The 12,336-nt window shown below is 32.2% G+C and overlaps 1 protein-coding gene across 1 annotated transcript; it reads left to right on the forward strand.

Annotated features, from left to right (window-relative positions):
* Positions 1-918: 918 nt before the first annotated feature.
* LOC147557476 (uncharacterized) lies at positions 919-2,977 on the forward strand. Its single transcript, XM_086658869.1, has 6 exons — positions 919-1,003; positions 1,287-1,655; positions 1,937-2,065; positions 2,207-2,339; positions 2,559-2,646; positions 2,843-2,977. Exons 1-6 carry the CDS (start codon positions 919-921, stop codon positions 2,975-2,977), a joined length of 939 nt encoding a protein of 312 aa, XP_086514995.1.
* The last annotated feature ends 9,359 nt before the right edge of the window (positions 2,978-12,336 follow it).

Here is a 12,336-nt window from a genome sequence, read left to right on the forward strand (position 1 = left end):
CTTTCTCTCTCCAATCACGTTTTTTATGTAACTAACAACTCTCTCTCTATAATTCCGTAACCGAAATCCAGAAACTTTCCCACTATCTCTCTAAAAATGAAATCTTCATTAAACATTCATTAAACTCTCGCCCAGCTGTAAAAAACTCCATTGATTAGTATTCAATCAAGAGCTATCATCACAACCTCCATTGTTATTTAGGGTTTTTACTGATTATATCTTTATTCTAGCCACAACTATTCAGGTTTAAAATCTTATGTATATTGGCTTATAGTTTAACGATTGATATTGAAGATTTGATAAAAATCAAATGTTTCTGTTTCTTCATATCATTTAATATGAAACTGTATTTTTGCTGTAATCTTCTATAACTAAATGTTCTTTCATGTATTTGATTTGTCTGTTTCATTTTTATTGAATCCATGAAATCTAGATCTGATGTTTTCATTCAAATATTTAGATGTTTCACATCTTTTATGTCTGTTTCAGATCAAATTGAACTGATATTACAGATAATGATAGGTATTAGATTCCAGTTAGTTCATCTAAGATCCGTAAGGAAAACACTTTGTATGTAGTATAAATTATGTATACTTTACGTTACTGTAGTTATACTTTTTACTAATATGATGTTGTAAATAACATGTACATAGATAAAATTTGTTACAAATTATACATACTTTCTGACATAGTGTAGTAAATAAATTTGTAGTAGGTATAAATTATATTTTTACATGCTACAAAGTATGCATACTTTTTTCGAAATTGAATGTTATTATCATACATACAGAACAAAGTACGTAATTTGTTCTGTACATTTTGAATTATTTACGTAGCTTTATAATTTGTCTGTATTGAAAAATATCCATAATTATAAAATCAATATCAAATAATTTAATATTATGTTTTACAGAACAGATGGAGATTCAAGCAGATTCATCACTACAAAGCAAGAAGACGATACTAAAATCCGATGGTTGGGATAAAATGTTTACTGAACCTGGTCAATTATTTCCCGGGGGGTGCTAAAGCCTTTCGATTTGCTCTTCGGCAATATAGTATAAATACTGGCCATGATTTTAAATTTATTAAAAATGATTCGAAGCGGGTAACTGCTGTATGTCCTGTTGAAGATTGCAAATGGAGTGTACATGGATGTGCTCCATTGAAATGCGAATCTATGTTTATTTTGAAAGACATGGAAATGAAACATGACTGTGAAGATTTCATTAAGAAGAACAAGAAACCAAAAATAAACAGTTCATTTGTTGGGAAACTTATTTTAGATGAGGTTACAAGAAGTCCAGATCGTTCCACAGCAAGTCTGAAGAAAGATTTCTTGAAAGATTACGCTGTCCAACTTCCATATTACTACACTTACGAGGGGAAGAAAATAGCAATGAATGAAGCATTTGGTCAAGAAGGAGATTCCTATGCAAAACTTAGATGGTATGCTGATGCCTTTTCACGTACCAACCCAAACAGCATAGTACAACTTGAAGTTGACGAGGTGTCTCGGAGATTTAAAAGAATTTTCATTGCACCACATGCTTGTATAGTTGGCTTCCAATATTGTCGACCAGTTTTATATGTCGATGGGACTTTTTGCAAAACTCGTTTTAACGGGTGCATACTGGCTGCTGTGGCTAAAGACGGTAACAATGGTAGATTCTGAACATTCTTAAATTTATCTAACTTAATATAAAAAGTACGCACTTTTTTCAACATCATATTCCATTTTTCTGGGTACATTACTATATATTTACGGTAAATTATTAATACTTTACATAAAACTACACATGCTTTTATAGCTTTTCATACTTTATATTTATGTACATTACTTTAAATATACCATAAATTATGGAAACTTTACAGTGGTATCCTTTATAAATATTTAAATACAGAGTACTTTCACTCAAATATTTTCAAATTACAGGTCTATTTCCGTTAGCATATTCTGTGGTGGATGTTGAGAATGATCAAAATTGGGACTGGTTTCTAAGGCATTTGCGCAATGCTCTGAATATGGAAAAGACTTATATCCTTATTTCAGACCGTCACAACGGTATAATCAACGGTGTTAAGAACATTTTTCCGACAGCACACCATTCGTTTTGTGTTTGGCATCTAAGGAACAATCTGAATTTAAGATTGGCAAATGGAGCTAGAAAATCAAAATTCTTCCAAACATTAATTTTCAAGGCAGCTAGAGCTCTTCCCGAGTCTGAATATCACGCAACTATTAACCAGATGATACAGATGGGTGGTTCAAAAGTTGCTGCATTTTTACAATCCTTAGACCCTTCTTCTTGGGCAGATGCTTTCTTTCCCGGTATAAGGTACGATTAGATAAAACCGTCTATTCATTTGATTATCTATATTGGTTCTTTTTAGAACATTATGTACTTAACCGTATAAAGTACTGACTTTGTTACGTAAATTACATATACTTTGCACAACAGTTTTACATCTTTTATGTACAGTATTGATTCTTTATAAAAATAATTTTCATTTTATAATAAAATATAATAAAATTTACATACTTTTGTTTTATACAGATACACAGCGATATCATCTCAACTGTCAGAATCCTTTAACAATCAGATTCGTCATGCTCGTGGACTACCAATTACAGCAATGTTGGAGGCAATTCGTATTCATATAATGAACAAAATGAACACAGCACGCGAATTGTCTAAAAAATGGACGACATTCTTGTGTCCAACCATCACTGATCTGTTGAAAGCAAAATATGATAGTGCTGCAACTTGTAATATTGCCCAGGCAGCCCCATTTATATTCGAGGTTTACTCAGAACCTTCTCATTGTGTTAATCTTCTAGAGATTTCTTGTACTTGTAGAAGGTGGCAAGTTGATGGTGTTCCTTGTGAACACGCAATGTTGTGTATTAAAAGCTTGTCTGAAGACCAACAAGATTGTTTTTACGATCCTATTTGGACAACAGAGTCTTATGTGAAGACTTACCAGGAACATATAATGCCTATATCCAATGTTGATGAACCAAGGATTTTTGATGAAGCTACCAAAATTCTCCCACCGTTGATTCGTCGTAGACCAGGTCGTCCAAGAACAGTACGGATCGAGAGCTCGGGAAATATGCCAAGAAAATTAAGGATATGTGGTAGGTGTAAGCAACCTTCATACCACAATCGCAAAACATGTAGGGTAAACATTTGATGTATTTAAATATGTTACATAACACTTTCAATCCACTCTTTTTTTCAAATATTCAATCTTTTTTTCCTATGTTTTGTTTCACTATTCTATCTTTATTCTCTATCAAAAGGTTATACTCTATCAAAAGGTTATACTTGCCTAACATATGTGGTTAATATTAAAGAACACCAATTACACCAAATACAGTACAATTGATGTATTTGGTGCAAATTAGTTACAGTTTTTACAGACTTTAAATTTACATATTTGTTCTGTTTAAAAGTTATTGTTTTGTTTCATAAATTGACTGTTATTTATTCATAAAGATTCATACTTTGCCTCATGTTGTCCTTACTTTATTTCATTTTTTTAACGTGTTTAGTACATAACACGTTATTTATCAACACGTTACTCATGTTTGTGTCATAAATTAAAGGAAGAAACTTGATAAATTTCAGACATTTTTCAACAAATATGAAATTTTAATTAAAAATTACAGTTCCCATCCAAATATTTTATACTTCAAACTGGCAAATATAATTCATTACAACTATTTTAAAATTCAAAACATAAAACCATACTTTAATCTAAACTATATTAAAGTTTTTTTCCACAAATCTCTGGTTTCATTCAATAGCTCGTACGTCACTTCCGCTCTTCTACGCTGAGCTAATTCAATCCAATCTCTTGCAAGGTATTCATCCGGTACTGCCCATTTGTAATGTTTCATAAATACTAAATCCATATGAAGCATAACAAATAGTCCACAATCCGCACTGTCAATCATTGATATAACAATTAATATGAAACCACAAAATAATTTATAAACTATGTAACTATCTGTATGCATTAGAGTAATCACAAAAGTGTGAAATATTATGTACTTACTTTTCTCCTTGTTGATGATCATACGGCGTCTTCGAAATCTTACATTTTTTCTTAAATTCAGGACTCACATATTTTGTTTTGTGAAGCACATCTAATATGTATTGTCCATATCTTGCAGCATTTTCTTCACATTGTTTACGGAGCTTTATATCAAAGAACAACGAGTTGTAATGGGTCCAAGACTGATCAAAGTAATCAAATACTAACAAAGTCCAATGAATACCCCTAGTGACATCTGTACTCATTGAATGACACATTGGAGCAACTATATAAGATATAAGCCCTCTTTCAGCCTCATTTATTAACCGATCTGATAGGTGGGGGTCTATGTTTGACTGAGCTGACTTGCAGTTTATCATTGTCTGTCAAATAAAAACAACATACTGTATAAATCAATATGAATACATTCCAGTAAAGTATTCATACTTTACGACAGACAAAACACATATACTTAATAAAGTATACATACTTTTCTTATCATTCTAACCTTTTTATTTGACAAAACATGTAATTTATACACATAAAAACTTTTCTATTATGAAATTATGAATTCTGTAATTAAAACTTACCCATAATTCAGAAGCGAGAACGAACACTTGTCCAACCCCTTTTAAAACTTTGGAAGATAGATGCTTTGACCACCAATTTATAAGCTGAGCATCGGTTTCACAGTTCATCATAAGCCAATTCACCTCTCTTCCTCTAACATCACTTGTCAGATTTGATTCCCATACAATTGTTCTGCATGTTAATTGTTGTTAGTTTAAAAAATGAATTTATAGCAAAATATTTATATTATATTAGAGATAACAGATTATGTTTGTTACAATCATCATAATGTAACACAAACAACATAACATTTCATAACATAGTCAAAGACAAGTATTAAACTTCAAATTCATTACTTCATCTTCACTCCTTGGTTGAACTCCTCAAGCAGACCCTTCTCATTGTCTTTCACTTTCTTCCAAACTTTACTCTTCTTCCAGTTGCTAAGTGGTTCATCATCATCAATCGAAACTCCCTTCCCCTTTTTATCTTGTTCTTCAACATTCACAACTTCTTTTTTCGCAATCTCCTTTTTTTTTTCTTTCTCGGCCTTTTCTTTTGGTTCGGCCTTTTCAGTGAGTTTCCTTGTTCTGGGAGCTTGTTTGATTCTCTTAATAAGAGAATTCTGTTTTGGTGTTTCAACCGGATCAACTGTTTTGTCCGATCCCCCCTTAACAGCTTTTGATTTTGTTCTCTTCTTCTTTACTGTGGTTGGAGTTGTCTGGACAAAGTCATCATCTATGAGACTCTCTGTTTCAGCATTATCTTGATAGGTTTTTGCAACTTGAACAACGTCGGTGAAGTCGGGTGCATTTGTGAAATCTATTCCCAAATCAAAATTGGGAGTTGAACTATAATTCTGCTCTTCCTCATTATGCACCAACACAATGGCTGTGCATGGCACGTTTCCATCATCATCTGACAACATAAATCATGTGTAAAAAAATCATTTGTAATAAAATTTTCAAAACAGTATATATCATTTTGGACTGTGACTATAAATGTTTCTGTAAAGTATGCATAATTTACTACCAATTATACATAAATTCAGTTTAAGTATTTATAATTACTGACCTTCCTGTTGTTGTTCTTCAACATTTTCTTCTTCCTGAACCTTATCATCCGGTTGTACTCCATCAATATTCTCAACATTGACATTATCTTTCTCCCCATCATTATTTTCCTCCTCATTCTGGTCCACATTAACTCCACCACTTCCTTCATTATAATCATTATGAAACAATGATTCATCCCTCTGTTCAGACTGTAAAAGTAACTTCAGTTGTGTTACTTCATTTCTCAAACTTTCAATCTCCTCATCCTTTTTCTTTAATTCTTCTTTTTGTTTATTCACTTCTCTACTCAGGGCTTCCATCATCTCCAAGTTATTCAACTGTTCTTCAAAAGGTATTTCCACGACTACCTTCTCAGTAAACTTTAACAGTTCCTTCTCTTCTTCACTCACTTCATCCACAACATCCTCATAAACCTGTATGTATAAATTTACATAAATAACAGAGTCTTATGTAAATGAATTCAACAAAGGTAAGAAAGTATATATAATTTATTATAAATTATATATACTTTTTTAACAAATATTACATATTTGTTCAGAATTTTAAATTTCAATAAATGAAAGTACGGATAAAAAATTGATATTACCTCCTCAGGTACCACTGCAGCTAGATCTTTTTCCATCCCATTTTTAAATCCATCCACAGACCACCTCAAAAAACTTGGGTATCTTGTTGCATTCAGTGCATTTTTCGAATACAGATTAGTATGCATGCACACCCAGAACTAAGGACAAAAAATAAATGTAAATTATTGATAGTTTATATGAAATAATATGCAATTTATATATCAGATGGTTGAAAAAAATTTACTCACAGGCAACAGTAACAAGCAACCAGATGCTTTGGTTGGGTCTTCTGAATGTTTGTCGATCGTTTCCATCATATATGAGTGTACGGCTCTTGGCCATGACACCCTGTTGATTGCTCTTCTAGACTGGATGTTCTTATAAATGCTTGGCAATACAGTAAAACCAGCCAAAGTGGCAAACAGGAAGCTCGCCGAAAACATCATAATAAGAAGACCAACAAATTCTATTGCTGGTTCACTGTTCCTCACGCATTTCTGAAGTGCATTCCCAACAACAGCACTTGAAAGACCCATATTTTTGTTTCTTGATGCCTCAAGTGTTTCCTTGAAATACTTGGTCAAGAACGCACACTTCATAGGATCTAGATAATTTTTCTTAGGGAATGCCTCATATTCTGAACCCTCCATTGGCATTCCCAACAACAAAGATACATCTTCAAGTTTGAATTCTATCTCAATACCCCCAATAACAAATTTCTTTGTCGATTTTTTATATCGACAAAGAACATCCAAAATGGTAATTGTGGGACGACTAGTGTAATTCTCCCTTAATATTGTACCTTCTGCCATAGCATCAAACAATTGACTGAAAGGAGTTTTGCTTATCTCCTCCTTCATTTCTTCCGTCATATAGGAACGGATGCTATTGATCAACTCAATTGGTTTGCTGAGGGTGTATCTGAATAGTGCCGATGTCTTTTGCTCCGGTATTAGTTTCTGTTCCCCAACTATATCAACCCACCTACTAGAGCTTCCTTTGTCCTTCGACTTCATACTTTTAGAACTACCACCAGCCTGCAAAATATTACAAAAAAACACAAATGTAAACTATAACATAAATCATGTAAAGTACGTATACTTTACCTAACATTATGAAAAATCCTATATAAAGAATGAATATTTTAAAGTATATCACAAATTTGTATATACAACAACCATAAACTGTTAAAAGATCAACCGTATAAGATAAATTATATATACTTTATCAATGTAGCTTCACAATATCAATAAAATATATAATATTCCAAATACATTACCTCAGATACTTATGTTTCTTTAGTTTTTGATTTCTTCTTAACAACTTCTTCTTCAACAGTGGCCTTTCTCTTCATTGGACTCCTTCTTAATGTGCTTGTTTCTTCAGTAACTTTCGATTTGGATTTACCTTTAGGTGCCATATTCAACCTTTAACTGCAATAAACAACATTTTCATTAAACCCTAAACCAATATCAAAAATTTCATTAAACCCTAAATCATAAATAATGGTTCCATTTTCCATAAATTATATGTTTTTTTTAACACAAAGTTATCTTATTATGAAACAGAAATAAAAGTTTTGAAAGAAGATTTAGGTTTTTCAAGTAAAACTAAAGATTTTAATGTCGAGAGTATCTTCAAAAACATCTAAAGATCTTTTGTTTCATTCCAAAAAATCGATTTTGTACCCTTTTTCACAAAATAAGAACGAACGAAAAAACCCTAAATATTTTTGAATCTACATTAAATCGAAAAGAAACTTCCTATTTACAGAGAAATCTTTACCAAAATCAACAAATCCTCTTCAATAGTAAGTTAAAATGACATGCAACAACTATTTATAACGATTTCAACGAAAAGAACCTCACGTTTCGGTTTAAATCGATTTCATAACGAAAAGGGTATTATGAACAAGCTTACCTTTTCACCTGAAGAGGTTTTTCAATGAAAAAGATGAATGGAGAAGATGAAAGGATGCAAACTTTCTGGGTTAGACGATCTCTTTAGGGTTTATGAACGAGATCTTCGGACGATTTGGTTGAAAAACCAAATCGAGAAGTTTAGAGAGAGAAACGCTCTTTATGAAATGTCACATTTGCTTTCTGTTTCGGCTTCTAGATATTCTCCTCAAATCACGCCCACGGGTTTTGGGAAAGTTTCCTAAAACCCTCGGAAATTCAAATATCCCGGGGTTTTTTGATTTGGGATACATTGGGTAATACCAAATAAATTACACGTACTTTATGCCCTTTTTGTAAAAGGACCAAAAATCCATAATCTAAGAAGAGTGGTCTATAAACCTATTATCAATATGATTTTGGTCTATATACCCATGGACTCTAGTAAATAGTAGTTGGGTATTTTTCTTTTTAGCCACTGGATCATAGAATGGGCCCCTAGGTAAAAGTTGGCCCTGTGCCACCTCACCGAGCACCCCTTTACCGACGACTATATCACCTGTGTCCATCTGTTATATATCAAGGGACCCTGATGAAAGCAAAGTGACACGTTTGCAAGTTTCAGAGTTAAATGCTTAGAATTTTTGTTAAAATTTCATCTCTAATGTATATTTTATTTCGAACTCCATGATGACATGAAAGTAGTTAGCATAAAAATTCTCAAGAACACTCTTTTGAGGATCTTTAGTTAAACATCATGACTGATTCTAGGAAGATAAATTTTGACATCAGCAATCCCAAAACAAAAACATGTCTGGGGGTTGAGCCCTATTTTTGATTTTTTTCGTCAACTACCAATTAAGGTAATTCACGTGCAATCAAACTAATTGAGTACATTTTGGAGGAAAAAAACACCTCCAATAGAGTAATCACATACCTAAGATGGTATAGTTTTCCGCATTTTTTTAATTTGAATCGTGCAAGTCAAACAGATCAAATATGACTCATATTAGACAAGAGAGACATCACGAGTCCAACAAAAATAAACACTCCGAGATATTTGAGTCGAGTCATTATGAATCTGGCTTCGAAAAAAAACGAAAACTACTTTCAATTCATATATAAAGGAACCTGGAATCTGATGATCACAAAAATCAATTTACTCCCCTTCAAATGAATATCAAATTTTCAATGAGAAAGGATTATCGAAATGATGTTTGATTGATTACCTTCTGAGCCTTTGTTTACGAGAAAAATACATTTTGCATACATCCGAGTTTGACTTTACACTTTTCTCGGTACGATTTCTTCTAGGGAGAATTTGACATACACCCCCACTATTATATGAATATTAGAACTACACCCCCACTTTTTCAAAACTTTTGATATACACCCCCACTTGGACGGAAACCGTCAACTCAGAGTTAAGTTGGGTGTGTGCGAAACACACGCGCCAACCATGACAATTATACCCTTTTGTAGTTGTTGAAATATTTTGAGCGATTTTGACATACACCCCCACTATTATATGAATTTTTGGACTACACCCCCATTTTTTTGAAAAAAAACAAAAATTTTCAATTTGCCCTCCAACGATCATCTTTTACCTTTTGTCTTATAAATTTATTTATCTTAGACAAGCTAAAAGGTCAAAGCGAAAGAACTATTTGAGATATCAAACTATAGAAAAGATGGGAGGAACTATTTGGGATATCAAGCGAAAGAACTTATTTATCTTATATGGGAGGAACTTATTTATCTTATTTGACATATAAGATAAATAAGTTCTTTCGCTTTGATCTTTTAGCTTGTCTAAGATAAATAAGTTTATAAGAAAAGAGGTAAAAGATGATCGTTGGAGGGCAAATTGAAAAATTTTGTTTTTTCAAAAAATGGGGGTGTAGTCCAAAAATTCATATAATAGTGGGGGTGTAAGTCAAAATCGCTCAAAATATTTCAACAACTACAAAAGTGTAAAATCGTCATGGTTGGCGCGTGTGTTTCACACACACCCAACTTAACTCTGAGTTGACGGTTTCCGTCCAGGTGGGGGTGTATATCAAAAGTTTTCAAAAAGTGGGGGTGTAGTCCTAATATTCATATAATAGTGGGGGTGTATGTCAAATTCTCCCTTTCTTCTATCTCCTCGTCTTCCTTCCATTTTATAGGTTTTCAAAGATAGTTTTTACGAAGGAAAATTCATCCTAATCTGACCGGATAGAATCTAAGATCTCAAATTGCATAATTTGCAAAGATAGTGATTGGTCCATGAACTTGAAGTAACCCGATCCCAAACCAAAAACACTAAAAATGTTAAGAAAAATAGGCTACCCGAAGTCCGAGTTGAGTTTGGTCTGTCTTACCAAATAGATTAGATAGGCTACCCATGGAAAAATATAAAAAAATGCTCACCCTAATAAATGCCAATTAGTTTGGTTGATTAGAGAAACTCTCAGATATATAATCGTTAGATACAAAGTCTAGTACTTAGTTTTAGATTTGTTACTTACTAGTTATAACTCGTGCCTTCGGCATGAATAATATTATTGGACTAATTGAGTTTAATTGTTTCGTCTTTTGACACGTACACATATTTCAGATGATTCAATTCAAGTAAAATGATATTTAATTATTTATGGAAAAAATAATAATACCCTTTAAGATTCAGTTGTTTTTATAGAGTTTCAACCCGAATTTTTTCCCTGAGGTAAAATAGTCATTTAAGGTTGTTTCAACCGATAATAGGTTCATAGTAGAGACTAAGAGTTCAAAAATCATCCAAAGGCAAACGCACAAATTAGATAAATTTCAGTCAAAATGAAATGCATGAGTCGAATATCATATTTGAAATTGAAAAAAAAACACAACATATTTATCATTCAAATTATTGAAGAATTTTGATCTCTCAATACTCAAGTTATGTACACTCAACCCTTGTATCCACGTAATAACTCCATCTACAATTATAAGAATAAAACTAACAAATATAAAACAAATAACAAAATCATATGTAATTAAGGTGAAGTACCTAATCTAATTTTGTATAATAGACATTGTTTCAAATTAATATGGGTAGTTGTTTTTTGTTTCAGAACAATCTAGGTAATCGACTTCACTATTCATGTGCACTTGATTTCATCTTTTTTAATGTATATCAACATGTGAAGAATATATAAATCATTTAGTACTTTAGTGGCAAACTGACAACAATATCTGATTAACTTGATCTTTCAAGATATTTTTTGTAAATTATCATAAAACTATGTATATTTAATTCAGTTTGAAACGCATCGAAACGAATATTATACCCAAATATGCGTTTTAAACAACAACACTAACCTTTTCTTTACAAGATCGTTAGGGTTCATAAAGGATCTACGTGCTAATAATGCTCAAATATCTCAATCATCGAGATATTGTGACGTCATTTGATACTGTATCGATATTGTAACATATTAAAAAGTTGAAATCTTAAAAATCTTCTGCAAGGATAAACAAATTACATATATTGTTTATTTTAACTCATAAATCAGGTTTGAGGGTAAATCAACATTTATGAATTAGGGTTGCCTTCATGCTGGTTAAAAAGAAAACTACCAACTCCCCAAATATCTTAAAATCAGACCTACAACAAAAATAATTGGGCACCATATGTTATATAGTATTGTGCCATTAAGGCCACCGTAAAATGGATGGATGGTGTTCTTCTTATCCATTTTAAGTGAAATACATTATTGATTAAAGTTTGAAAGTTCGAGACAAATAATCAAATAAATACATAAATAAAAATGTGCAAATAGTAATAAAGTAAAAAAATATGTTGTATAGATAAATTAAAATGGGTAGTACATACAAAGTTCGATGGAGCAATGGGAAAGTTATGTGAGAGTATTGTGGTCATTGGGTCCCCTTATATGGGGTTAGAGAGAGATAGATAGCACCGAGTGAGAGACAAGGAGTAATGTGTACGGGGTTATGGAATTTCATCTCTATTTTTTTTGTTGAAACAGTACCTCTTATATTAAGTAATTAAAACATTCTTACAATATAGATTAACAAGAAAACAAGGAACATTATGCCAAGTCTTCGTTCTATTCTTTAACCTGGTCTATTCGCTAGCTTGTCTGCAGGAGCATTGAATTTCCTGATCCGTGTGTTTGAATTGCACCTTTTGCAGCCTCT

The sequence above is a fragment of the Eschscholzia californica genome, unplaced genomic scaffold (genome assembly GCF_041429995.1).
Source record: "Eschscholzia californica isolate CP2 unplaced genomic scaffold, dmEscCali1.0.p SCAF_2, whole genome shotgun sequence".
Taxonomy (NCBI): domain Eukaryota; kingdom Viridiplantae; phylum Streptophyta; class Magnoliopsida; order Ranunculales; family Papaveraceae; genus Eschscholzia; species Eschscholzia californica.

What these genes read in the sequence shown, in the direction of transcription:
- LOC147557476 (XM_086658869.1), top strand. Translation starts at nt 919, where the DNA reads ATGGAGATTCAAGCAGATTCATCACTACAAAGCAAGAAGACGATACTA. An exon ending in GGCTGCTGTGGCTAAAGACG is followed by an intron (nt 1,656 to 1,936) that starts GTAACAATGGTA and finishes TTCAAATTACAG; the next exon opens with GTCTATTTCCGTTAGCATAT. An exon ending in TATTTCAGACCGTCACAACG is followed by an intron (nt 2,066 to 2,206) that starts GTATAATCAACG and finishes TTTTCAAGGCAG; the next exon opens with CTAGAGCTCTTCCCGAGTCT.